At 27.2% G+C, this 24,710-nt stretch overlaps 5 protein-coding genes across 14 annotated transcripts in view; 2 read left to right on the top strand and 3 right to left on the bottom strand.

Moving 5' to 3' along the window:
* Nucleotides 1-1,877: 1,877 nt before the first annotated feature.
* LOC725546 (DDB1- and CUL4-associated factor 6) lies at nucleotides 1,878-10,023 on the bottom strand. Of its 6 annotated transcripts, none has more exons than XM_016911626.2 (16): nucleotides 9,596-10,023; nucleotides 9,168-9,322; nucleotides 7,964-8,081; nucleotides 7,578-7,892; nucleotides 7,345-7,505; nucleotides 7,101-7,272; nucleotides 6,769-7,017; nucleotides 6,306-6,687; nucleotides 6,111-6,220; nucleotides 5,962-6,036; nucleotides 5,832-5,889; nucleotides 5,606-5,743; nucleotides 4,882-5,143; nucleotides 4,690-4,795; nucleotides 3,786-3,813; nucleotides 3,032-3,141 (listed from the first exon to the last, which is right to left on the bottom strand). In XM_016911626.2, exons 1-16 carry the CDS (start codon nucleotides 9,684-9,686, stop codon nucleotides 3,054-3,056), a joined length of 2,508 nt encoding a protein of 835 aa, XP_016767115.1. In that variant the 5' UTR covers nucleotides 9,687-10,023; the 3' UTR covers nucleotides 3,032-3,053. The 6 variants fall into 6 exon arrangements, 4 of the variants coding, with proteins under 4 accessions (XP_016767117.1, XP_026295770.1, XP_016767115.1 ...); XM_026439984.1 differs by having other exon boundaries at nucleotides 4,882-5,134; XR_001702667.1 differs by lacking the exon at nucleotides 3,786-3,813 and having other exon boundaries at nucleotides 1,878-3,141; nucleotides 4,571-4,795.
* Nucleotides 10,024-10,383: 360 nt separating this feature from the next.
* Nucleotides 10,384-12,297, top strand: LOC408814 (gamma-secretase subunit Aph-1). The gene is made up of 2 exons (XM_006560591.3): nucleotides 10,384-10,903; nucleotides 10,992-12,297. Exons 1-2 carry the CDS (start codon nucleotides 10,671-10,673, stop codon nucleotides 11,473-11,475), a joined length of 717 nt encoding a protein of 238 aa, XP_006560654.1. The 5' UTR covers nucleotides 10,384-10,670; the 3' UTR covers nucleotides 11,476-12,297.
* Nucleotides 12,298-12,392: 95 nt separating this feature from the next.
* On the bottom strand, nucleotides 12,393-15,270 carry LOC411043 (mediator of RNA polymerase II transcription subunit 17). The gene is made up of 8 exons (XM_394516.6): nucleotides 15,131-15,270; nucleotides 14,764-14,943; nucleotides 14,339-14,655; nucleotides 14,051-14,260; nucleotides 13,755-13,960; nucleotides 13,108-13,680; nucleotides 12,894-13,042; nucleotides 12,393-12,823 (listed from the first exon to the last, which is right to left on the bottom strand). The coding sequence occupies exons 1-8, from the start codon at nucleotides 15,217-15,219 to the stop codon at nucleotides 12,613-12,615; spliced, it is 1,935 nt and encodes a 644-aa protein (XP_394516.2). The 5' UTR covers nucleotides 15,220-15,270; the 3' UTR covers nucleotides 12,393-12,612.
* Nucleotides 15,271-15,467: 197 nt separating this feature from the next.
* On the top strand, nucleotides 15,468-21,954 carry LOC408815 (probable DNA mismatch repair protein Msh6). The gene is made up of 21 exons (XM_392346.7): nucleotides 15,468-15,723; nucleotides 16,005-16,178; nucleotides 16,243-16,334; nucleotides 16,415-16,483; nucleotides 16,586-16,783; nucleotides 16,891-17,025; nucleotides 17,096-17,231; nucleotides 17,306-17,586; nucleotides 17,693-17,818; nucleotides 17,896-17,977; nucleotides 18,037-18,224; nucleotides 18,293-18,387; nucleotides 18,445-18,600; nucleotides 18,689-18,846; nucleotides 18,911-18,999; nucleotides 19,066-19,356; nucleotides 19,424-19,639; nucleotides 19,714-19,893; nucleotides 19,955-20,132; nucleotides 20,214-20,365; nucleotides 20,478-21,954. Exons 1-21 carry the CDS (start codon nucleotides 15,588-15,590, stop codon nucleotides 20,733-20,735), a joined length of 3,390 nt encoding a protein of 1,129 aa, XP_392346.4. The 5' UTR covers nucleotides 15,468-15,587; the 3' UTR covers nucleotides 20,736-21,954.
* The window catches only part of LOC551257 (microtubule-associated protein Jupiter), a 69,790-nt gene continuing 66,077 nt past the window's right edge, over nucleotides 20,998-24,710 (bottom strand). For all 5 annotated transcript variants that reach the window (XM_006560590.3, XM_006560589.3, XM_003249659.4 and 2 more), the window contains one exon: nucleotides 20,998-23,554. In XM_006560590.3, the coding sequence (XP_006560653.1) occupies nucleotides 23,379-23,554 (176 nt within the window). In that variant the 3' untranslated portion in view covers nucleotides 20,998-23,378. The remainder of the gene's footprint in view (nucleotides 23,555-24,710) is intronic.

Here is a 24,710-nt window from a genome sequence, read left to right as displayed (position 1 = left end):
GAAGAGCGTTTCTACCAGAAGCTCAACCACTTCCGGCTACTTCTTGGCTCGATCTTCGTAGGCGAAAACGCCTATCGATATCGCCATCCCTGTTGGAGAAACGCCAATTGTAACAGGAAAGGAAAGAGCGAAAAAATAAAAGTGAGAATGAATGAGAGTATGCGAGTATGTAGAGCGAGTGTGAGAGTGAGAGAATGGTATGAGAGCGTAAATTAGAGAGCGAGAGAGAGAGAGAGAGAGAGAGAGAGAGATTAGAAAATGTGTGATTATTAAAAAAAAAAAAAAAAATCTCTCATCGGTACATTTAATATAACGCTAATTCATTATTACAGACATTATTGGATTTACGGTAAACGGATAAGCGATTGATTACAATTTTGTCCTAATGTTCAGAGAAATAAAACAAGGAAATACACATCCGTTCCCGTTCTACACTTCCGGTTCTGCATAATACCATATTCTTCCTCTTCTGTCGCTCGTTTTCAAGTTTGGATCTTGTTAGATTCTATTTAATTTCATTTTTCTTTTTGTTACAATATATTTTGCACAAAACTTCTTTTAATATTTGTTATTATTATTATTGTTGTTTATTGTTAATGTTATTTGCCAATGAGAGAACGTTTCAAATTTCTGTTATATTGAATTATATAAAAGGCATGATAATTTTTCTTGGCACGTTAAGTTTATACAATTCTATCGCTATTGTATACTATTTTTATTAATTATCTGTCATTGATTATGTATCAGCTAAATATATTCTATCATGCTTGCGTTAATAGATACGCACCAATGTATATTATTATGGTTCACTGAATATAAGATACTAACTCTCTTGCAAATATTTAAACACATATTTAAGCGAGTGATAGCCAAATAATATTTGGAACGAGCGACAGATAAGATAGATAATCATTGAGTTTTGTGTTCCTTTCTTTTTCCATTCGACGTTATTTCGTTCCTCGTTCCTCGTTCCTTCTTCTTTGTTTGTCAATCACACTTGAAGAGAATCCAGCAAACTCTGTTTTCAGTCAGCTGTAAAATATTTTTCAATGTTATTCTTAAATTAAATGAAGGCCTTCAGATGAAAAATGATACAGTTGATAAAATAATTTAATTTGAGAAAGATTTAGTCAATAGAATTTAAATTTATAAGAATTTAGAAAAAATTTATATGCTTCTACAGACATTAAGATAGATCCTATTACATTTACTCATGAAAAATTTGATAATGTAGACAATTAAATAATGAAAATTTAAAATTAAATAAATGTACATCTAATGTGTCATTTACTATCTTTACCACTATTATTTTTTACCATTATCACTTGTATCATTTTTCTATTGAACTTCTCAAATATTTCACATAATTACCTATAATTATTAATTATATTCTCTTCATCTCGTTTCGCGTTCGACAGGTCTGATACATATTTCACATATCGACGAATATAATTTTTCTTTTTTCTTAAAAAAAAAAAAAAAAAAATCATTGATTAGTTATCGTTATCATAATTTGTAACACGATCTATCTCATACGCTTCGCTCTCTTCGATATTAGGATTCGTTACCTATGTTAATTACGGTTATCTCGATTATGTACGCCGTCTTAGTTATTATTTTATTATTAATATTATTTTAATGGTCATTATAATTACGGTTAATTTTATTACAAAAAAAAGCGTTCATATTTTGTTATTAAATTAGACTCTGTTGTTGAACGAATTTCGCATTTCATTTTATTATTTCCGCTTATGTTGTGTGAATCCTCACCCCGTTTCTTTAATCTTTCATATTTTTGACGATATCGACGATTAATATTTAAATCATCAGTAGAAAAGCTAATATACATATGGAGTATAGAGGAATACACGAAGATGTATTTTTACGTTCTTCAGAATTTTTATTATAAATAAATCTTTGAATTGATACATCGTAGTATCCAACTACAACGACGTTTTATCCTTGATAAATCCTCAATCAAGTTTGAGCATCTTAGAAGAATAATGCTCGCATCTTTTTTTGCAAATGTTTTTTTCTACTAGTCGCATCAAACTTTCCTATTTTATCTGAATTGAGCGAACGAACTTCTAAAAGCTCAGACCACCTATATCTGTCTATCAATAAGTTATTTTTCAAAAAATTGGTTAATTTTTATAAAGCTTCATTATTTCATCACACGGGAAAGAAAAATGAGACAAAACGACCGCACTTAAAAAGTTTTGAATTGCACATAAATTAGACAGCAATAAAAAGGATATACGAAAGATTAAATTTAAGAGTATTTATAGGTAATTGTTTCTAAAATTTTGGAGATATAAAGTTATTTAATTTGATAAGGAAGATGGAAGATGTCAAGGTTCAGATTCTTGATTGAAACCTGATATTATATTCATCTTATGTGCATTTCTAAGTCTTGTTTGATAGAAGGGATGAATAAAGTGCATTTCTGATCAATTGTCACTCAACTATAACAGCTATAACATTATTAAGAAATATGTAATAAATAGTTAATCAACAAGTGCACTTATTTGCATCCTAAATAACATGTATATATATATATATATATGGTTCCTTTTATGGAATCGAACGTTGACATTAAAATTCTCATAAAATATCGAAAATATTTAATCTCGTGTCTTCTTCTTCTCCAAACTAAATAACTTTAAAAATTCAAATAATTTCAGAAACAATTAACTTGCACAAACTTGGATACATTGAACACAAAGTATATAAACAGAATTCGAATAAGAAAAGAAGCGATAGAAGAAAAAAGTGGTACGGAAAAGAAATCAACTTATCTCTCGTTGCGATAATGATACTCAAAGCTTATCAGATTAAATATCCTTACAATTAAATGAATTATTTTTGCAATGATACATCATAAATATACGGACTTTTTTTTCTTCGTTTTTTTTTTGTTCTCGATTTTTTTTCTTCTTTTCGTTTTTTTTTCCTTTTTTCTTTTTTTCTTTTTTTTGTTTTCAAAGGCAAATTCGAAGTATCTGATCAGTCAACATTGCGATAAGGACTGCCTCAATTGAGATCCCGGATCTTCACAGACGACAATATCGCCGGAAACATCTTAACCACCTCGTAATTCGCCGGTCTCGTCGCCGCTCCTCCTCCTGTTCCGGCCGCGTCCTACAAAAGAACCAGAATTATTCTGTAATATCTTGTTCTAACCAGTGTAATGTAATCTAACGATAGACTACTTTTATTTGCTGTCGCGTACGGATGACTGAAACACGGCGTGCTATCAAATGTTTCTCTACACATGTGAAGAAAAAGAAAAGATATACATATATATATATGTATATATATGTGTGATAATCAAATATAAAAAAAATTCTTCTTATTTTTTTTTTTTTTGTTTATATAATATTTTTAAAATAAAGTGTACCGCACAATAATGTAAAAAAGAAAAACTAATCTTGATTTGGAAAAAATAAATTAAAAAATTTGATACATACGTTTAAGTAAATTTAAACATATATAATATTCAAGAGAGTATAATATTTTATAAATATTAAATTTGTTTTTGTAAATTCTTTTTTGTTTTCTTTTTTATTTATTTATTTATTTATTTTTTAATCAAAGAAAATGATCGTTGATTGGTTTGATGATAAAATTTTAGATGAGATCATCTAGATGATTAACGAATGAAGAAATGAAAATCAAAATCATGTTGCATAATTTCGTTCAATACATATTATACGTGCTTGCTAATATTAATCTAATATTGAAAAGACAAATATATGTATTTATATGCATATTACGTCAAATACCTGTCCATACCGTGATTTAGTTCGTTAGCTACAATGTAAAGAATTAATACCGTTTTAAATTTTATTCTAGAGATAGAAAAATACGAATTTTTAATTATTTATCGTTCGCGATAAACTTATAACGATAAAAAAAGAGAGAAAGAAAAAACACTCGATATTGAAAACACACATATCCTGGTATATATTAAAAATATTTTGTATTTTGATTAAAAACTTTATTTTCATCGCTACAATAATTTGCAATTGTAAAATACCTATGTGACAACACATGAACATGTCAATTTAATTAATTTTTGCCTCTCTCACTCTCTCTCTCTCTCTTGTATACATATGAAAATTTTTTATGTGCATAAAAAATTACAAAACTTTTTCTTATTTTTAATATTATCATTTACGTTATATTGATTCTTATTTATCTCATATTTTTTATTTTTTTTTTTTTTTTCATTATATTCGAATAGCCTCTGAGACTTAAAAATAATAAGCTATGATTTTGTACTTTTTGTTCTCCTCTGACTACTTCTTTCATTTTTTTTTCTTTTTTTCTTTTTTTTCTTTTTTTCAAATTCTATACAGTATAGAATTTGTACAAGTATACATCTGTTACTTCTCTACAAATATCTTTATGTAGTTTCTTAAAAAAAAATATATAAAAAAAAGAGAAAGATATAATAATGAATATAAGGTGAATGGTGAAATTTAAAAAAAAAATCTATGGACAAGTTCACAATGTGAAAAAAGGAAGAAGTCAGAAAAATTCTGTACACCGTTATTTACTCCGATACCTGCACATTAAAGGGGAAAAGCGGCCGAATTTCTTCAGTATATTATTCTTAATTACGTTGATCATACTAATGTAGTGTACTATCGGAAGATCTTGAAAAGTATTATAAATTTTCACTACCTCTGCGTATCTGATTGAGACATGCCAGCATTCTAATCATAAAAACAGCCGGCACAGTCATTGTGTCTTTCGTTTCTTCCAACATGACTGCATTCCTCTTTTTCAACTATAAATAAAAATGCATTATAATCAAATTATACTTTTACATTTTATCTCGAATATTTAATGATAAATAACAAGATGAAAACTTACATCTTCAGCAAACTTTTCATCAAAACTGGATTCTTCGTTTATTGGTGCCCAAAGCTTAACATCATAATCAATACCGGCTGTGGCCAGTAATGGCAGGTACGGATGTGGTTGTAAACAGTTAACAACATGTTGATCGGCTTCCAATAGCATACACAATCTGGCCGTATCTTTCTCCCATATGAAGACGTGGCCACAATCACTACCCGACATGACGAAATCGTTGCCCCAAAAGTTTGCTTCTTTGATCATAGTCCTAAAGAAACTAGAGTCAAACGGGGGAAGACCAACTGATGAGATGATATGGCGGCCTTATAAGAAATGACCCACACCGTTCGAAGGCTTTTTCGGAATTAAAAGCGAGTCAACAATTATGGTTTCCGAGGAAAAATCAAACATCATTGTACAGACACATTGAATACAAAAGTTAAAACGTTATGTAACATGAAAATAAAGGAACCAAACTCGCCGAATAGAATTGGTGTTTTTTAAAAAAGTTCCATTAATATTATCTATTATATCATCATTGTTGATTATCATTCAACATTTAACCAATTAAAGAAATTTCGATTACAACAAATTTTATGTTAATCTTTTAGTCACAATATTTAATCATATACATTCTTGCAATATACAGCCTTCTCAAGGTTCCATCATTTATTACGCGTGAATTGCGTTAATCATTGGCGACCACCAGATTAAGTTACACAAATGAAAATGAATATACCTAGCATTACGATGCCCCATATATTTCTGCTTCACACGAAGTTCTGTTACACTAGTTTTGTCGAAAGTCACGGATTCTCGTCGTGTTCGAACATCTCCAATAGCCTCTTCCATCTCAGTTTCAGCTGAACTTTCTAATCTATATAATAAAAATTTATAATTCTTTTATTCGATAATATTTTAATTTATTTATTCTAATTATAGAATTTAAAATATTTGCAATATACCTTTCCTCAGATTGTATATCTTCATCATCGCTATCACTAAAAGCGCTCTCATCAGTCTCTGTCAAAAAGATAATACCTGTGATTTCTGACATTCTAAAAAATATATTTTGTTTACGCTGCATTTACTTACTTTCTTGTATATCATTATATCGTATATGTTTGTCATGATTTTTGCCTGAGAATGTTCCACTAGTTCCAGATGGTCCTAATTCATATTCAAAATAAATTAAAATGACGAAATAAATTATAAAATAGTTTAAAAAATAATAATATACCTACCAGCGTGATAACCATCACGGATCATTTCATCAGCTACACCAAGAGATATCGTTGCGCTTGTTGAACTTTTATCCGTATAAGTTAAACTTACAGCAGGTTCGCTACCGTGTCTATAAGTAAAACGTAAACGAATAGAAATATTCGATCGAAGTACCAATTTAACTCATTTATATTATTCTTTCTTAGATATCATACTTTTCAAGAAAGCCAACTCTCATTTTCGTCAATCTATCTTGAAGATTTTCCATCATATGTCCTTCCTGTTTATTTTCCATACTGCTACAAGGAGAATCATCGTTGCTACTTTGATCATCTTCTGGTATATCATTGGTCTTATCCAAAGTATGCGATGAACACGGTTGTGTAGAATACTTTTGAGTTTCTACAAGACTAGATTCAATTTCCATAGGAATATTTGATTTGAGTTCGACTGGCGAACATTCCTCTATCATTTGATTTGAAGGCATAATATTATTATTAGATGACGTTTTTTCTTTTGTTTCCATGGAATGACTTGTTCCAGGATTATTTTGCATGCCACTAGTACTTGGATTTTCAGATTTATCCATTTGATGCTCTGAAATAATAATAAATTATTGATTATCATTTCAAAAATATAATAAAAATCAGAAAACTTTAAATAAAATATAATTAATACCTTGATTAGATTGAATCTGAGTTCTTTCCATTCTTTCGGCCTCGTTATCTCGTCTTTCTTCACTAGATTCTGTAACATTTTCGTTGTTATTTTGAGTATTATCTTGATGATCAATCACACCTTCCAAACTATCTTCACCACCCCCACATAATGCAGCTCTAGTAGCTGGATCATTTAACATTCTACTAAGAACATCCGTCATTCTTTGCATTAACGATGTTTGAAGAACAGGTCTGGCTTGAGCAATTTCTGAAACATGCAAAGATAAATATACATATTATATTTGTTTTATAAAGTTAAAAATATAAAGCAAATATTTAATTTTCAAGTACCTGTACCGCTACGTCGACCTCCCTCACATTCAGGTCGAGCATCAGGACCAGTATCAGACCAATCTCCTCTAAGTCTTAATCTACGAACCGGTAATGGCGAACGTAATCTTTGCTTCTTACCCTCTCCTTTTCTAACTGCGATATCTTTCTTTAACTGTACACTAGCTTGATCCTAAATAAAACGATCGATTCTATAACTAAATATAGTATACATATTTCTTTAAAAAGAAAATGTATTTTTTACCTTCACATTGAACAAATAAAGATGATCACTGCTATAACTAACAAGAACATCCTGACCATCAGGGCTATAGTTTAAAGATGTTATTCTATAAGAATTTCCTTCAAACTCAGGAACAGTAAAAGTACATAAAGGTTTTACTGCTCCAGGTGTATCTGTCCATCCTGAAATTATTTAATAATTTTTTATTTGTTTTTCTATTTAGATTTTCTAATTAAATTAAATATTTTAATTACCAGTGGCGGGTGTTCCAAGTGTTCTTCTATCAAGTATTCTAACTGTACTATCAGAACATCCTATTGCTATTTGATGGGGTGAAGCAAGATTTACAGAGAGAGCAGTTATAGCTCTCTCGCATGAAACTAATACATCTTCTGTACATCTTGAAGCATTACATTTATCTTTTATTCTAAGATCAAACCATCTCACAGTTCCATCTTCTCCGCAACTTAAAAAATTATGCGGTTCGCCAGGTATTGTCGCTATTTCATATGTAGTACCAACATGACAATTAAATTGATTATTAAATGTTTTTGTTCTTCTTATTAAATCTATAATGGAAATTTTATTATTATAAATCATTTACCATGTTATATTTAATGAAAAATCATTAAATCTTCACCTGTATATAAAATAATACCATCACCACTACAAGAAACTATCCGATGATCTCCACTATTAGGCAGAAACTTTGCACTAAATATATTTGCTCTATGACTGGTTTTATAATCTGTTAATACCTGTAAAAAGAAAACCAAAAGTATTATTGATGGTTCTTTAACAAAATACTTTTTTTTATTAAAAATATTTTTATTTAAGAATAATTTTTATTTATTTTTTTATAATATTAAATATATATAAAACTTCTTATTAAATTAATAATTAAATTAATAGTTCTAGTATTACTAGATGATAAAATTAGCATACATGTATTACATACAAGGGTTTTTGTTCATTTGGCAAAGCTACTACATTTCTATCTATGTCAATGTTAGACCTTGACTAGAATTAAATCTAATGATATTTCCTTGAAAAAAGATTATTGCCAATGAAACTTTCTTCAATATACTTTCTTTTAATCAAACTCTTAACATAAACTTAATCAAACTATCATTTAATCTTATTATAAAAAAAAATATAAATATACAAACTTTGTAAATGATGATAAAAACATTTCTATAAAGATATTGATATAATATATCAAAAATAATTATATTCTGTGATATATTTATATTTATAATAATTTAATAATATTATCAAACCAAACATAATATAACTCAATAAAAATTATAAAAATGAAATATAATAATATATATTTTTTCTATTAATATTAAATTAAATTATATAATTTAATATATATTAATTTAATTATAAATTTATAACCAAAAAATAAATATTATAAAAAAAATATAAATACAAGATAAATATTAATAAAATATCACAAACAAAGAAGTATAATAAAAATCTTTTAAATCATTTTGTCAAGGATGAAAATATAAATAACTTTGGCATGGAATTTTACAAGATATGAATATAGGTAAAAATAATATATATATTATATATATATAAATTATAAAATATATTATAAAATAACAATATTTTAATGTAATTACATAAGCTTAAATTTCTATTATTGAAATATTATTGAAAAGTTATTAAAAACATATTTTTTTAAAAAAATTATGTTTTATTATATTTAAACTTTGAATATTTTAATTGAAATATATAAATAATAAAAATTATCTTCCATAAACTTGACACAGATATGTAAGATTCTAATTTAATTAAATGGATAGAAATAGAGATTAATGAAAATAAACACATACCTCATAATTATAAGCATTTGTAAGGACAAGATGTTGATCATCACTACCAGATAATATCAATTCTCCAGTAGCATTCCAGCAAACAGAATTTACACAACCATTATGAACTTTTAATCTTCTCAATAATGCCATACGCTGCATCATTTGAAGACTTGCTAGAATATATGAATACTAATTTTAATAGAATTTTAAAATAGATAAAAAATATATTTGAATTTATTTTTATTTCAATTTTGCATATGAAATTGTTTCTATATAAAAAAAAAATCTATAAGTTTGTTTTATTTATATAAATATAAAAGTATTTAATTTTTAATAATTTTTTTTAATTATGATTATTACAATAAAAATAAATTTTTATTTATTTTACAAAATTATATTTTACAACACATTATTAAATTTTAATTTTAGAATATAATACGAAATACCTTTACTGCTGGAATAAAGCTTCATCCTCGTATAATCATTGTATGGCTGATAATAAATGTCACGAAATATATTTGAACGTGTCTTCTTCATGATTATTTCTTAACTGTTATCGTTAAATTTAAGCGTCAATTTTCGGAGTACATCGATTCTAAATTAATGTCAAATTTTTGATATCTATGGTGACTGACGAATAAATTTGTCAATCACCAAAAAAATCTTTTTTTGTATAGACCAAATCAAAGAGCAAGTAACATGCTCTTACGCAGCAAAAATCCACGAGGATCATACCAAGACGACATGGCACTGGTACTAAAAATAAACTCCAAAGCTTCGAAAATTTGTGCAATCAGATGAACCGCGATTGCTTCTAATCAGAACAGCTGAGCGAATATACACACACAATGTCGAGAAGAAAGTGCGCGAGAACTCGATCATTTCATAGGTGGTATAATCGATGTCGACAATGACGTAGCATAGATTTAGAGAACCCTTCTTTTACGATATTTACGATAGATTAAAAAAAGAAAAAGAAAATATTCTTTATTAAAATATAAAATATAAAATTTTCTAATCTTTATATTTTTAATTAAATTTTATATTTAAATTCTATTTATATTTTTATTTTTCAACAATAAGTTTTAATTATATATATATATATAGATATATATATATATATGTTCAAAAAATTTATGATAAAATCTAATTAAGGTGATTCTCATTAAACGAATCTTATCAAAATATTTCATGAATGTTCAGCAAAATAATCTTACATGAATCTCGAACATTAAAAAGACTATCGATATATCGAAATTCTCTATCGAAAAGTTTACATTTTTTCAGAAAGATTCTGCGAAGCGTGTGCCAAATGATTTCATCATTACCGTGATTCATTTGTGTCCATTTCCATTATTATCACATTTTCTATAAGCAGTGGAGAAGAAATAAATGTGCTCTTCAAAAAATATTAACCAAGCCGTGCGAAGGCTATATAAGGTTATGACTATTTAGCATTTTAAAGAATTCCGATTAACTGATACTAAAACATAAAGTGATTTGGCATTAATCGCAATTAAAATGACAGTTATGGATTTTTTTGGTTGTGCCTTTTTGGCTTTTGGCCCACCATTAGCTATGTTTACATTTACTGTCGCAGCTGAACCTATTAGAATTATTATACTAATAGCCAGTGCCTTTTTTTGGTTAATTTCTTTATTGTTGTCATCCATACTCTGGTATGCTGTAGTGCCATTACAAAATCATCTTGCATTTGGACTTGTATTTTCTGTATTATTTCAAGAGGCATTCAGGTAATTAAAATCTTAAGTTATGATATATATATTTTTTATTTTAATTATCTAAAATTATATTTTTCAATTTTTTGTCATTTTTATACAGGTACCTCTTATACTGGGTACTAAGAAAAGCTGAAAGAGGGTTAGATAAAGTAACAACAACACATGTGGCAGATAGTAGACATGTATTTGCATATGTATGTGGTTTAGGTTTTGGTTTTATGAGTGGTGTTTTTGCACTAGTCAATGTCTTAGCAGATGCTGTTGGACCTGGAACAATGGGACTTCGACAAGGCACAGAGTACTTTTTTGTAATATCAGCAGCCACAACTCTTTGCTTTATCTTGCTGCATACATTTTGGGGTGTTGTATTTTTTTCTGCTCTGGATAGAAAAAATTGGGGACAAGTTATTTGGGTTGTTGGCTCACACTTGTTTGTGTCATGTATGACCTTGTTAAATGTAAAAGAAGCTTATGTAGCTACTACTTTATCTGCCTATGTCATTTTGATGATAACAACTGCACTTGCATTCAAAGTTGCAGGTGGCAGACCTCAAAGTATAGTTCAATGTTTTTCAAGACAGTAAAAGGAGGAATTTTTATAAGAAGATTAAAATATAAATAGTTGTGTTTGATTTAAATGAACATTAGAAAATGACAAAGTTTCTTTCCTTTAGGTATTAGACCACAAAGAGATTGTTCATTGCTCTAATATACACTATGTGTAAAAAGATATGATGTTAAATTAACAGACCATATCTTATTCTTTGATATTAAACAAGCTTATATTGATCAGGAATATATTCATATAAGTCTAAATCATTAAATTCACTAATAAACTTCTACACTTGACCAAAATAAGTAGAAAAATCTATTAAGAGTGTCAGTATTATTTATTCTTCATATGTAATACTTTACTGCAAATGTAAAAATTTTTTGCAAAAAGTTATACTAAATGATAATACGTTCTAGCACAGAATTATTTGGTCAAGCTGCTAGTCCGTCCCTTAACCCATCGAAACAATTATATAATCAAAACGCGATAATGTTTCGATCCAAAATATTATGAAAAGAAAAAATAAAGTCTAAAATGAGTGTGAATGTACATATGTAAGAATGTATGTATACATATATAATGTATATGTTCTATCAAACAGAGAGTAAATTTGTGTATTAATTCAAGCCTTACATCTAAAAACAAACTATTTCAAAAAGTTATGAAAATAACGATAATACGTAAGGAATTGTTCAGTAGTTTTTGTATGTATATAAGAGTCATTAACAACTGTAATTTAGGTGTTTAATATACATCTGTATATTTGGCATTGTGTTTCACTTACCATTTCACGATTTATTACTCTTCATATTACATTTCGTATGTCATTCAAATAAAAATCATTTTTGTATAACTAAAAGTATATTTAATTATATAATCCTTATTTTGAATAATAAATACCACAGGATGAAATAATGTAATAATAGGGTATGAAAAGAAAATAACAAATTCACTTTCGAAAAGTATGAACGTTTTAATCATTTTTTCATTGAGAAAAGAAAAAATTACAAAATAAAATGAATCACAGTCACGAGATATTACTCGAACAAATTCATTTATCATTTAATTATACAATAAAAAAGATATATATTAAACGCAAGATAAAATTTGGATTTTTAATCATGTTTTCACCCTGTGGAATAATTAAATTCCTAGTCATTGATAACATCTAGGAACTTGTTAAGGAAGCCATAAGTAATTCCATTTTGTTTAAAAAATTCTTTCCTTCCATTTTGTCCCACCGAACTTCTTTGAAAGAGCCACCTAAATTTTCCCATTTTCTTTCTCTTACTAATTGCCCAGGAAAGAAATCTTTTCTGGGAGAATGAGCTATTGCAACTTGTACTCCTGTTTGTGGTTCACATCTAACAGCTATCATTCTAAAATTGCAATAATTGTTTTAAGTAAAAATACGCATCTTGTTTAAAAAAAAGAAGAATTAATAAATACCTATCGCCTATTGGTGAAGCTAAAATACAACTACTAGCATTTCCTAGAGGTTCAACTGCACCTAAACCAAGATGTGAACTATTAGCTAAAAACTGCCAACCCATACATTTTGCTAATGCTTGTACTGCTGTTATTTGATGCTGATAAATCTGTAATGATATAACAAATAATTATGAATATATTCAATAAATATAAAATATATATATATAATTACCTGACAAAATATCAAATCACGTAATTCTTGAGGTTCATAACTCATATGCATTACTCTACCATCTCTGCACACACATTTGAGAGATTTTTCTCCTATATGAACAACAAGCGATGTTCGATATACGGTATCATATCCATGTGTTAAAATATTAATCTTTACACAAGATTGTGTAGGAGAATTCAACGCATTCCAATGAGATACAATCAAAGGATCTTTCACTTCTTTTGCTATTGTATCTAACACATATTCGGTGCGCAATCGCATAAAATAATGTTGAGCCTGTTGAATAATTTGTTCTAAGAGAGTTTGACTTTTCGTCATTTCTAAAAGTTCGTATCGATCGGCAGCTGTTGGACCAGCTAAACATCTTCTTTTGCTGGGTCCAAGAGGTCCAGAAGAGGGATGTGGAAATGGATGATGAGTATTTTTGTGATGAACTTCACGTAAAAGTTGATGTAAAGAATGCTCTAACACGTGATCATGTTCGCTTTTATGAGGAGGAGGAGCAGTTGGTTTTTTATCGTTTCCCGTACTATGACAAAGTCCTATAATTAATTGAATTCCAGGCAGCACCTAAATTATAAATCTTTATATACAATGCATGATAAATAAGTAAATATAACAGTTAATAATAAGAAAGAAATTACTGTTGCCATGATTTGATTGCCAACAACCATATGAGGTATAGGCGCGCGTAAATGTACAGCTTCTCTTGCTAATTGACTGAACAATTCTTTACAAAAAAGAACATTTTGTGCAGCTTCCAATTTTTGTTGCCAGTGCATATCTGCATTAGAACTATGTGCACTATTATTAAGTAAACTAATATTTGCACTACATAAATCCTCTTGATCTATAAAAAGAATTAATAAAAAATTATATATTAAATAAAAAATTTTAAAAATAAGATTTCTATTATCAATATATATATATATATTTTTACCTTTTTGACATAATACTTCTATATAAGCAACACCCTGTAATTCACTTGGAATAGTAACTCTCAATGCAGATGCTTTAGAATTTGGAGGATGAGTCTGACCAGATGTATTATTACTAGCATTTGGAGATGCAGGAGGGCTTGTACTATTTTTTTCTTCTTCTTCTGCTTTTGTAACTTCAAACATACCTGTCTGAGGGAATTTAGATCCAGCTGTAATATTTTATAATATTAATATTAAATTATGTAATTTTAAATATTTATTTAATTATATAAAGGATAATTATGAACCTGTTCTATAACTAAGATCACCAATGATTGAATTAGAAACTTTTTTCAAACGCCAATTTTGTCTTAATCTTAATAATTCAATGTGAAAATCTGGAGTTGATCTATTTCTAGCTAATTCATTTTGACAATTTTTTAATCTATCAGCACCCATCATAATAACAGATGCAGCTCCAGCTAATGCTTTTTTCCTAGCATATACTTGTATCATAGGCTTTACTTCTGTTGGTTCTTGTGGTACTGGATCAAGAACCATATAATGTTTCTCTTTTGCTATTGCAAGAACATCTGCTAGCACACATACTTCTGTCAATGCATTTCTATAAATATAATTAAATATAAATATAAATAAGGATTTTTTACTTTACTAAACTAAAACTTAAAACTTTTTACTTAAAACATTTAAAAAATATTTAATAATATGCAACCTTAATTTATTTCTAACACTGTCCCATGGCCATAAAGATGACTGAAAAGAAGCAGAATCTTTTGTGTCTTCTTCACTTTTTTCTCCACTTTCTAATTCCTTTTTAACATCTTCACCATTAGTTTTACTGAAATCGATTTTTTGCGCGATTTTTGCCAAGTTTTCGGACAATGTAAGAGGTCTAAAAAATTATAAATTATTGTGGTTAATTATTTGAATTTATATAATGTTATATTTTAAAATATAAATAAAATATTTTTTTAATTTAGAGGTTAGAAACATATAATAAATTTATTTGTTACTTTGTATACATTCATAATTAACTTTTTATTTTATTTTATTAAACGTTAAAAGAATAAACTACATACGCTTGGTAAATTTCTTGACCATCATAAGTGATTTCCTGAATTTGATTCTCGATCGGTGCTTCTACAGAAATATTCACTGAATACGCCATTATTGTTTTCTTAAGGCAGAGTTACCACTATAAGAAATTAAGTGATAGATAAAAATTTCTATAAAGAAATTAGAAATAAACTTTAATTTAAATAAATCCAAATTTAATATTAGAATACTATATCATTTTTCAATAGATATATCTATGCAAATAAATTATTTAAAAAGTGCATATGTTTTACTTAAAGTATTTTTAAAAGAAGAATTTGAATTTTTTAAATAACTTTAATATTTAAGAACGTAGACTAATAATTTAATGAGTTTAGGAAAACTAAAATTTTGCCGGGATTTTGATCTGTATTTGCGTAAACGGCACGTAATTTGAGAAAGTAAAGTAAAGAATTTATAATATATATATATTGTAACAATATGTCGAAAGTGAATACATTATATAATTATTTTACATCGCCTAAAACTCCTAAAACACCTAAACAATCAAATAATAAACAGATATCCGATGAAAAACCTACAACACCGAAAAGAGCAAGGGGACAATTGAACAAAGGTATACTATAAGAACAATTTATGTATAAATAATTTATTTAATATAATAATGTAACATGCGATAAAATACATATTTTGGGCCGCATGTATTTTTATGTCATGAAATTAAAATAGAAGTTTTTATAGAAAATTAGATTTTATAAAATTTCGAAAAAACATATATAAATAAATAATAATATTGTTTAAAATTTTATATTTATTTTAATACAGTAAATGTTATATTAAATATTTGTTATTTTATTTTGTTACATAAGTGATGTAATTTTTTATATTATATGTAAGTTAAAACTCCAAGTAAAGGGAAAGAAAATAAGAATCTTGAAGATAGAAAAAGAATATACAAAGATGATGAAGAAGAAGAAAAGGAAGAAAGTGAACCAATTCAAACAAAAAAGCGAAGATTAATTATTCCTGATGAAGAATCTGGAGAAGATTCTGGAGATGAATTTAAACCTGGTTTGTGTTTGGTTAAAACATATTTTATTTTTTTCAAAAATAAATTATTATTATTATATTTTAGACCTAGATGATGAATCAGAAGAATCAGATTCAGTATCTGAAGGAGTTAGTGAAAGTGAACCACCAACCGCAAGTGAAGAAGAAACTCCAGAGGTAAAAGATTAATTATAGAAAAATAAAAAATTTTCATATTATTTTAAATTTCATGTAGCTGAATATTAATTGTATTTTAGAAAAAACGGAAGATTGTTAATTCTTTTGGGAAAAAACCACAAAAAGGTGCAAAGAAAAATTTCAAAGAAGTAAGTTTATAATTATAAATTATTTTATTTTATTATTATTAAATATTCATTATTTAATAAATTTAATAAATCAATCTAATAAATCTATTAAATCTTAATTAGGATAAAAAAGAATCAAAAGTTCAACAACAAAATCAATCCCAAGGTTCAAATAATGTTATAGATTCTTGGCCACACTTAAAGTATGATTTTCTTCAACCAAATAAAATACGAGATATTAATAAAAAATCACCAAATGATTCAGATTATGATCCTAAAACTCTATATGTTCCTTTGGATTTTTTGAATCAACAAACTCCAGTAAGATATTAAATTAAATATTATTCATTTTATTATTATTTAATTATTATTTATTTTTTATTATTTATTATTTTATTTAATGTTTTTTATATTATGATTTTTTTCAGGCTATGAGACAATGGTGGGAATTGAAAAGTAAACATTTTGATTGTGTTCTTTTCTTTAAGCTAGGAAAATTTTATGAATTATATCATATGGATGCTGTAATAGGTGTTAATGAACTTCATCTTACCTACATGAGAGTAAGTTCTTTATTTTATATATTTTGAGAGTTTTAAGTTTTAAAAAAATTAATTATTTATCATTTTTTAGGGAGAATTTGCACATTCGGGATTTCCTGAAATTGGATATGGCCGTTTTTCAGCGAGTCTCATAGAAAGAGGATACAAAGTGGCCAGAGTAGAACAAACAGAGAATCCAGATATGATGGCACAACGAGTTAGCAATAGTATGATATCATAAAATATATTTTATATAATTTATAATTATTAATCTTAATTTAATTATACATAATTTTTTTAGTGATTAGACCAACAAAATTTGATAAAGTAGTTAAAAGAGAAATATGCCAAATAACTTCTAAAGGTACAAGAGTGTACACTCCACAAGATATAGAACCATCTACACCCAATTCTAATTATTTATTATCAGTGATTGAAAAATGCCCATCTGGTTCTAACATATCTCATTATGGAGTTTGTTTCTTAGATACTACAATAGGAGATTTTTATCTTGGTCAATTTGAAGATGATCGATGTAATTCTAGATTATTAACTTTACTTGCTCATTATCCTCCAGTTCATGTAAGTATTTGTTTTCATAATTAAAATCAAATAAATAAATTTATTATTTAAATTAATATTTTATTATTTATTAAATATTTATTTATTTTTATTTATTATTTTTTAGGTTGTTTATGAACGTGGTAATTTGTCTCAAAAAACGTTACAAATTTTTAACAATAATTTAGCAGCATGTATTAAAGAATCACTTTTACGCGAATCTCAATTTTGGTCATCTTCGACTACATTAAAAGTAAATTTAGCATATTTATAAGCAATATCTAAAATTTTATTTAAAATCTTATTGAAAAAATCTTTTTTAATTTACAGAATCTTCATGAAGGAGATTATTTTAAAAAATCAGATTCCGAATTTCAATGGCCTACAGGCTTACAATCATATCTTAATAAAAGTAAATATTTTTAATATAATTTTTTAATAAAAATTTTTCTGACATTTTTATTTTTTTAGGTGATAGTTTAGGTTTAACTCCTGCTGAAGATAAAGAATTAGCGGTACATGCTTTAGGTGGATGTATATATTTACTCAAAGAATATCTGCTTGAACAACAATTATTGGCACAAGGACGTTTTAAAACATATATTCCTCCAGATTTTTCAAATAAAACATTTGAAGCTTCTAAATTTGCAAATAATATGGTAATTATGAATTTCATTTAATTACATATAACATTAAACATTTAATTTATTAATATTACCATTATTAGGTTTTAGATGCTATCACGATTAATAATTTGAGAATTTTCGGGGAAGGTTCTCTTATAAAAACGCTAGATCGTTGTTGTACCGCATTTGGAAAGAGGTATATTTAAAATAAATATATAAATATTTTAAAATCTAATAAAATATTTAATCGTAGATTGTTGCGAGAATGGATTTGTAGACCATCTTGCCGAAAAGATGTTATAATTGAACGTCAAGAAGCTATACAAGAATTAATGAATCATTCAGAAGCAGTACAAACTACTCGTAGTATATTAGCAGGGCTTCCTGATCTTGAAAGATTATTGAGCAAGTGAGTTATATTATTAACAATGAAAATCATTAAAAGTATTTACATTTATAAAAGTGAATATTTTATGTACACAATTTTATAATATTAGGATTCATGCTCAAGGAAATCCAGCAAAACAAAATAATCATCCTGATGGCAGAGCTATTATGTTTGAGGGGCAAACTTATTCAAAGAAAAGAATTACAGATTTTATTACCACTTTGAATGGTTTTGAAGATGTCTTAAAAATAATTGCTTTGTTTGAAGGTAATTATATTATAGTATATGTAATAGTTAATTAAAATCGTTATAAATATTATTTATTTTCTAGATTTCTGTAGCACCTTAATAAGCAAATGTTGTAAAGTGGAACCAGATGGTGAATTTCCTTCATTAAGAGAATCTTTAGATTATTTTAAGGTAATTAATATTTTCTATGTATTATTAGCTATTAATTGAAATACAAGCATGCAATATATATTTTAGACTGCATTCGACCATGAAGAAGCCAAAAAAGTAGGTTGTATTGTTCCAAAGAAAGGAGTTGATTCTGAATATGATTCCGTTTTAATGGAACTTGAGGAAATAAAGAAAGATTCAGAACAATATCTTGAAAAGCAAAAAAAACACTTTGGAGTGAAAATTACGTTTCACGGTTCGGATAAAAAGCGTTATCAGATCGAGATTCCAGATTCTCAAACGAAAAAAGTTGGTGCTGGATTTGAACTTCAATCACAAAGAAAAGGATACAAACGTTATTACACCGCAGAGTCAAAGGTTTAATTTTTTTTTAAATGATATAACGTTTTCCAATAAAATAAAATGATTAAAATATTTTTTTCAGGAACTTTTAAGTCGACAAATAAATGCCGAAGAACATAGAGATAAAGTATTGAAGGATTTAAATAGAAGAATATTTGCACAGTTTAGCGAAAAATATGATATGTGGAGTATGGCAGTTTATAAATTGTCTGTTTTAGATGTTCTTATTTCTTTAACAGAATATGCTTTCAGTGGTGATATGTGTATACCGGAAATTAATGATGGTACAAATGAAAAGGTAAATTTAATATATTTCATTAATTTGATTATTATAAAATATTAGAAATTGTTAAGAAATATTTTCTTTTGTAGATATTTATTGATATTCGAGATGGACGACATCCATGTATTATTTCAGATACATTTATACCAAATGACACTTTATTAGCAACTGAAAATTTTGCTTCTTTCATGATTCTCACTGGGCCAAATATGGGCGGTAAATCAACATTGATGCGTCAAGTTGCCCTTCTCACTATAATGGCACAAATTGTATGTTTTAATAACATATAATATTTATGAACTATAGAAAACTGATTATTGTATTTTATAGGGAAGTTATGTTCCTGCAAGTTCCTGTCGTTTAACATTAGTAGATCGTATTTTCACGAGATTGGGAGCAAATGACGATATTTTGGCAGGTCAAAGTACATTCTTAGTAGAATTAAGCGAAACTTCTGCAATATTACAGCATGCTACACCATATTCTCTCGTATTACTCGATGAATTAGGTACAAATTTATTATCAATTTAATTAAAGTTATTATGAAATTACTTAAATTAATTAAAATAATTTAATTTAATATTAATAGGACGTGGTACATCAACATATGATGGCACGGCAATTGCTGCTGCAGTTGTAAATGCACTTACAAAATTAAATTGTCGTACTTTATTCTCGACGCATTATCATTCTTTGGTAGAAGATTATAAAAATAATAAAAAAATTACATTAGCTCATATGGTATATGAAAAAAATTCTTATATATTTTTCTTTTTGATTATTTTTTATTTATTTATTTTTTTAACTTCTTTGAAATATTGTTTTAATTCTAAAAATTTTTTGTTTTTTATAGGCTTGCATGGTAGAAAATGAGGAACAAGATAAAGTATCTCAAGAAACAGTAACATTTTTATACAAACTCAGCGAAGGAGCTTGTCCAAAATCGTATGGTTTCAACGCTGCCCGATTAGGTGGTGTTCCAGCTGTAATTACAAGTAGAGCACATGAGATTTCAAAGAAACTCGAACAAGAAACAAATCGAAAACACTTCTTTATTACTTTGTGTAAAGCGAATGGTTCAACTATAAGGGATCTAATTGCTGCAATGTGAAAAACTGTGAAAAATGAGTAGATATTATTATATTAATAATAATATTTATCAGCATGTTTAATTATTAACTTCAGTTACCTTTACAGTATTATATTTTTTTATATAGTATTCATAATGTATATTTATTATGGTTTTTTATAATTACCATTTTTTTTATTTGATATTATCATATATTTTGATAATAAAAGATTCTATAAATGCAAACTTAGTATTACTTTTATGACGTGAATGGGACAATGAATAAAAAAAAAGAAAACAATTGTTGCTTACAAAATTTTATTAATTAATGCCAGAGTACAAAAGAGCTACTTATGAGACGAGAATATGATGCAATACAAACAATATAATTTTTTACTCACACCAAAATGATGAAGAAATATCATTTCTTCTCTTTTTCTTTTTTTTTTATTTCGAGTGTAAGAGAAATCGTGTGCACGAATCTTACTATGAAATAATAAATACAATTCCTTACATTATTGTGAAATAACAAAAAAGCAAATAGCGAACAACTATAAAAAATGAATGATTATTGATTATTTCGTCTGATAGAATTATGTTGAATCTTTGTTTCAAAAAGAGTAAGTATTACAGCGATAAATAGAATTAAACCTAATCCTTTATGTATATTGATCGATTAAGGATGATTATTTGCGTAAATAGTAAATTTACTATTAATATTATTTTCATGATTATTATTCTTCGATGCCTGAAAGTCGTTTTTCCGTTTTTTCCTTTTTTTTTCTTTTTTTACCGAATGAATGAAAAAACTTAAAACAATCGATAAAGAAAAAGGAACTGTGCTCTCTATAAAATTATACAAATGGCGTTCATGCAGAAGAAAAAACTAGATACGATTATTAAAAAGGCACAAAAATTAAGAAAGCACTTGACCATATTTTTTTTAATGGGTTATATATGATGTATTTTTATTATCATTATTAATATTAATATTATTATTATTATTATTAATATTATTATTATTGTTATTACTTTTTTTTTTCTTTCAAATAACACATGCCTACTTCTAATATACAATTCCGAGGTTTTATCGAACGTTTTCTAATTTTATAATTATTCCTTATTACATTCAAGTTAATCACGGTCTATCTCTCTATTTCATTCTGGACGTTCGTACCTTTTTTTTTTTTTTCATTAATTTTTCGCTATTCATCATCAAACAAGTTACGATTTGATTTATTTATCCGAAGAAAAAATCAATCGACAACAGTCTATCAATTTAAAACGTGATTTTCATGGCGTTCACTTTTAATTTTTTACCTTTCAAAATTTGGCAGGATTCATTTTTCAATCGATCTATTTTTTCTTTCCCTTTCTACATCCTTCATAATTTTTATATTTCGAAATACTCCATGAAAAAAAAGAAAGAAAAAAATCATTTTATTCGTCTTTTATGTCTTTCTCTCTCCTTTTATAATATAATTCCATACTTTTTTCTTCTTTCATTCTTTTTTTCTGTTTCTTACTCTCTCTGTTCTCGTTATTCTCTTATCAATGTAGGATTAACGGTTCAAAGAATATCGATACCTTAGAATAACACGATCTCTGGAATATTATAGAAAGGTGCAGTTCAAAAGAGAACGGCCGGACATTGGAAAGGGGTAGAGAGGCAAAAATTCTCTCGAAAACAAGATATATTCGAGAAAAACTATCTTACATCCTCCTTCAAAAATTTTTCGTATCTTTCATGATTCAAAAAATGAACAATTTTTATTTTCCCCTGAATAAAATTATGCGTTTACAAAAAAATCATGAAAATGGGGATTTTCAGAAGAGAAAAGGAATGACGTATTTATTTTCATTTTTCTTCTTTTTTTTCTTTTTTTTATAGTGAAAACCGAACAACTATTCTATTCGCTTCGGCAATTAGGACCTAAGAATTGTCACAAAGATGACAGTTTGCTCTTTTCAGTTTACTTTCTCTGTGTTGTTGTTATTAACCCTTCCAGTGCAATGTCTAACTTAACGAAAGAATATTATTTAGTCATCGTAAAAATCGATTTCTTTCAATTGAACAGAAAGATCAATAAAAAGAACGCGAAAGAAAAATAAATAAATAAAAGACGAACATCATTAACTAACCTCAATGATAAGTCAGAGAGGAAAATCTAGAACATAAAACAAAAAATAGTCGAATATAAAAAAGTGAAAATAACGAATGTAACTTATGAATAAATCCAAATAAGATACGATTTTTGGAATATAAATTTAGAATACAATACAAACCTGAATAACTCGTATTTATACCATATAATCTTTAAATTTCCACTTCTTTTCAATCTACGTAATATAAAAACTCATTCGTACTTCAAACGAACGATATAAATCACGAACCATAATTAATATTGAAACGAATCTAACTACAAAGATCAACATGACACATCTATCTATCGTCACATATGAATAATATAAATCAGAAAAATACAATTCATCATTCGAAAGAATTCGTACAATCAGTTTTCCTTCCTTTTCTTGATCGAAATAAGGGATCAACCAATTCACAGCAATATTCTTGAAGTGATATTAATGAAGATCCGATTTTCTTCAAATTTACCAATACTGGAAGGGTTTACGCCAATCGAAAGGAAAATGCCGATTAGCGGTTGTCCAAGAGGCCACAGATTTTTACCACAGTCCGGATGAATATCCACCAGGTGGCACGCGTGTGCGTGCCGGAACTTTTGCTGCTGGCGATGTATCGTTCGATTTCTCGCTGGAATTCGAGCTAGTCGTTCCATTTTGCACAGCTGGTCCGTTGTTTTGTGATTCTCCATAACCAATTCCGGTTACCGGGTTGCCATCTGTGAAAAATATTTTTTCATCTGTCAATAAACATTCTAAAATATAAAATATGGATTCGATATTCCTCATTTTTATACAAATTTTATTATTTGCTTTTGGATGGTTATTTGTTTCGATTAGGATTAATCGAATCGAATCCAATAAATCGAAAAATTTATAAACTCTGAAAGTGTATAGGAATCGCGTAATATTATTTAATGGTTAATCGAAAGTTTTTTCTCTAATATTTGTGGACTATTTCTTTATGAATCTATTATAACGAAAAGATTTGGTGATTTTGTGATTTAATATAATTGAATTAATATAATTTGGTGTTTGAAACTTAATTCTGTGATTAAAATAGAGATTTTCAAATGTAAATAGGTTTTTTTTTGTAAAGAATTCTATGCAGAACCACTAAAACTCATTGAAAATTGATTGTTTCTTCAAAATATTATCTTCATTATTCTCTTCTATAACTTTTGAATAGAAAAAATTCAGGAAAATTCTTTTCTTGCTTTACAATTTATTTTTGTATGATAATTTCGAAACATCAAAAGGTTCTCATAAAAAAAATCACTTTACATTTGAATATCTTAATTATTTTTAACTATAAATATCTACAGCATTAAAATTTTATTAATTTTTTCACTTTTTCTCGTTGCTATGATTTCTCTATTTGTTGTAATAAAATTGATTTTAAACTGGTTACATGCAATAATTTTATATCAGGAGTATAAAAAATTATTGTATTAAATTTAAATAAATAAAACGAAAGAGAAAAAAAATATTGACCAGATTACAGTGATATATAATTGCATTTTTTTCTTTATACACCTGATATCCATTGTGGTGATATAACATCGATAGGGAAATCGAAATTTCACGCGAAATCCACATGCTGGCACTCTCCCTTCGCGATTTTTTCTTTATATCTCCCGTGCACACCCGTGAAAGGGGGACAGGGACACACAGATAATTTTACTTGACAGGCAATTAAGCGTAAAACGAAAAGAACAACCAATCGGATTCGATGCATTGATAAAGAACGATCACAGATATTCGTGAGATCTACTCTGAAGGACTTACATTATGCAAGACAAGGAATGCGTAATCGTCTACATAGAATACGAACTTACCGTACTATATTATAAACTATTTTGTTTGTGTGAGTGT

The sequence above is a fragment of the Apis mellifera genome, linkage group LG4 (genome assembly GCF_003254395.2).
Source record: "Apis mellifera strain DH4 linkage group LG4, Amel_HAv3.1, whole genome shotgun sequence".
Lineage (NCBI taxonomy): Eukaryota > Metazoa > Arthropoda > Insecta > Hymenoptera > Apidae > Apis > Apis mellifera.
This window is presented reverse-complemented; position numbering and strand designations above follow the sequence as displayed.

What these genes read in the sequence shown, in the direction of transcription:
- LOC408814 (XM_006560591.3), top strand. Translation starts at nt 10,671, where the DNA reads ATGACAGTTATGGATTTTTTTGGTTGTGCCTTTTTGGCTTTTGGCCCA. An exon ending in TTATTTCAAGAGGCATTCAG is followed by an intron (nt 10,904 to 10,991) that starts GTAATTAAAATC and finishes ATTTTTATACAG; the next exon opens with GTACCTCTTATACTGGGTAC.
- LOC725546 (XM_016911626.2), bottom strand. Translation starts at nt 9,686, where the DNA reads ATGAAGAAGACACGTTCAAATATATTTCGTGACATTTATTATCAGCCA. An exon ending in ACTTGGAACACCCGCCACTG is followed by an intron (nt 7,506 to 7,577) that starts GTAATTAAAATA and finishes AAATAATTTCAG; the next exon opens with GATGGACAGATACACCTGGA. An exon ending in TTTATTTGTTCAATGTGAAG is followed by an intron (nt 7,273 to 7,344) that starts GTAAAAAATACA and finishes CGTTTTATTTAG; the next exon opens with GATCAAGCTAGTGTACAGTT.
- LOC408815 (XM_392346.7), top strand. Translation starts at nt 15,588, where the DNA reads ATGTCGAAAGTGAATACATTATATAATTATTTTACATCGCCTAAAACT. An exon ending in GGCACAACGAGTTAGCAATA is followed by an intron (nt 17,232 to 17,305) that starts GTATGATATCAT and finishes TAATTTTTTTAG; the next exon opens with TGATTAGACCAACAAAATTT. An exon ending in ATGATGGTACAAATGAAAAG is followed by an intron (nt 19,640 to 19,713) that starts GTAAATTTAATA and finishes TTTCTTTTGTAG; the next exon opens with ATATTTATTGATATTCGAGA.
- LOC411043 (XM_394516.6), bottom strand. Translation starts at nt 15,219, where the DNA reads ATGGCGTATTCAGTGAATATTTCTGTAGAAGCACCGATCGAGAATCAA. An exon ending in AGTGTTAGAAATAAATTAAG is followed by an intron (nt 14,656 to 14,763) that starts GTTGCATATTAT and finishes TTATATTTATAG; the next exon opens with AAATGCATTGACAGAAGTAT. An exon ending in GCTTCACCAATAGGCGATAG is followed by an intron (nt 12,824 to 12,893) that starts GTATTTATTAAT and finishes TTGCAATTTTAG; the next exon opens with AATGATAGCTGTTAGATGTG.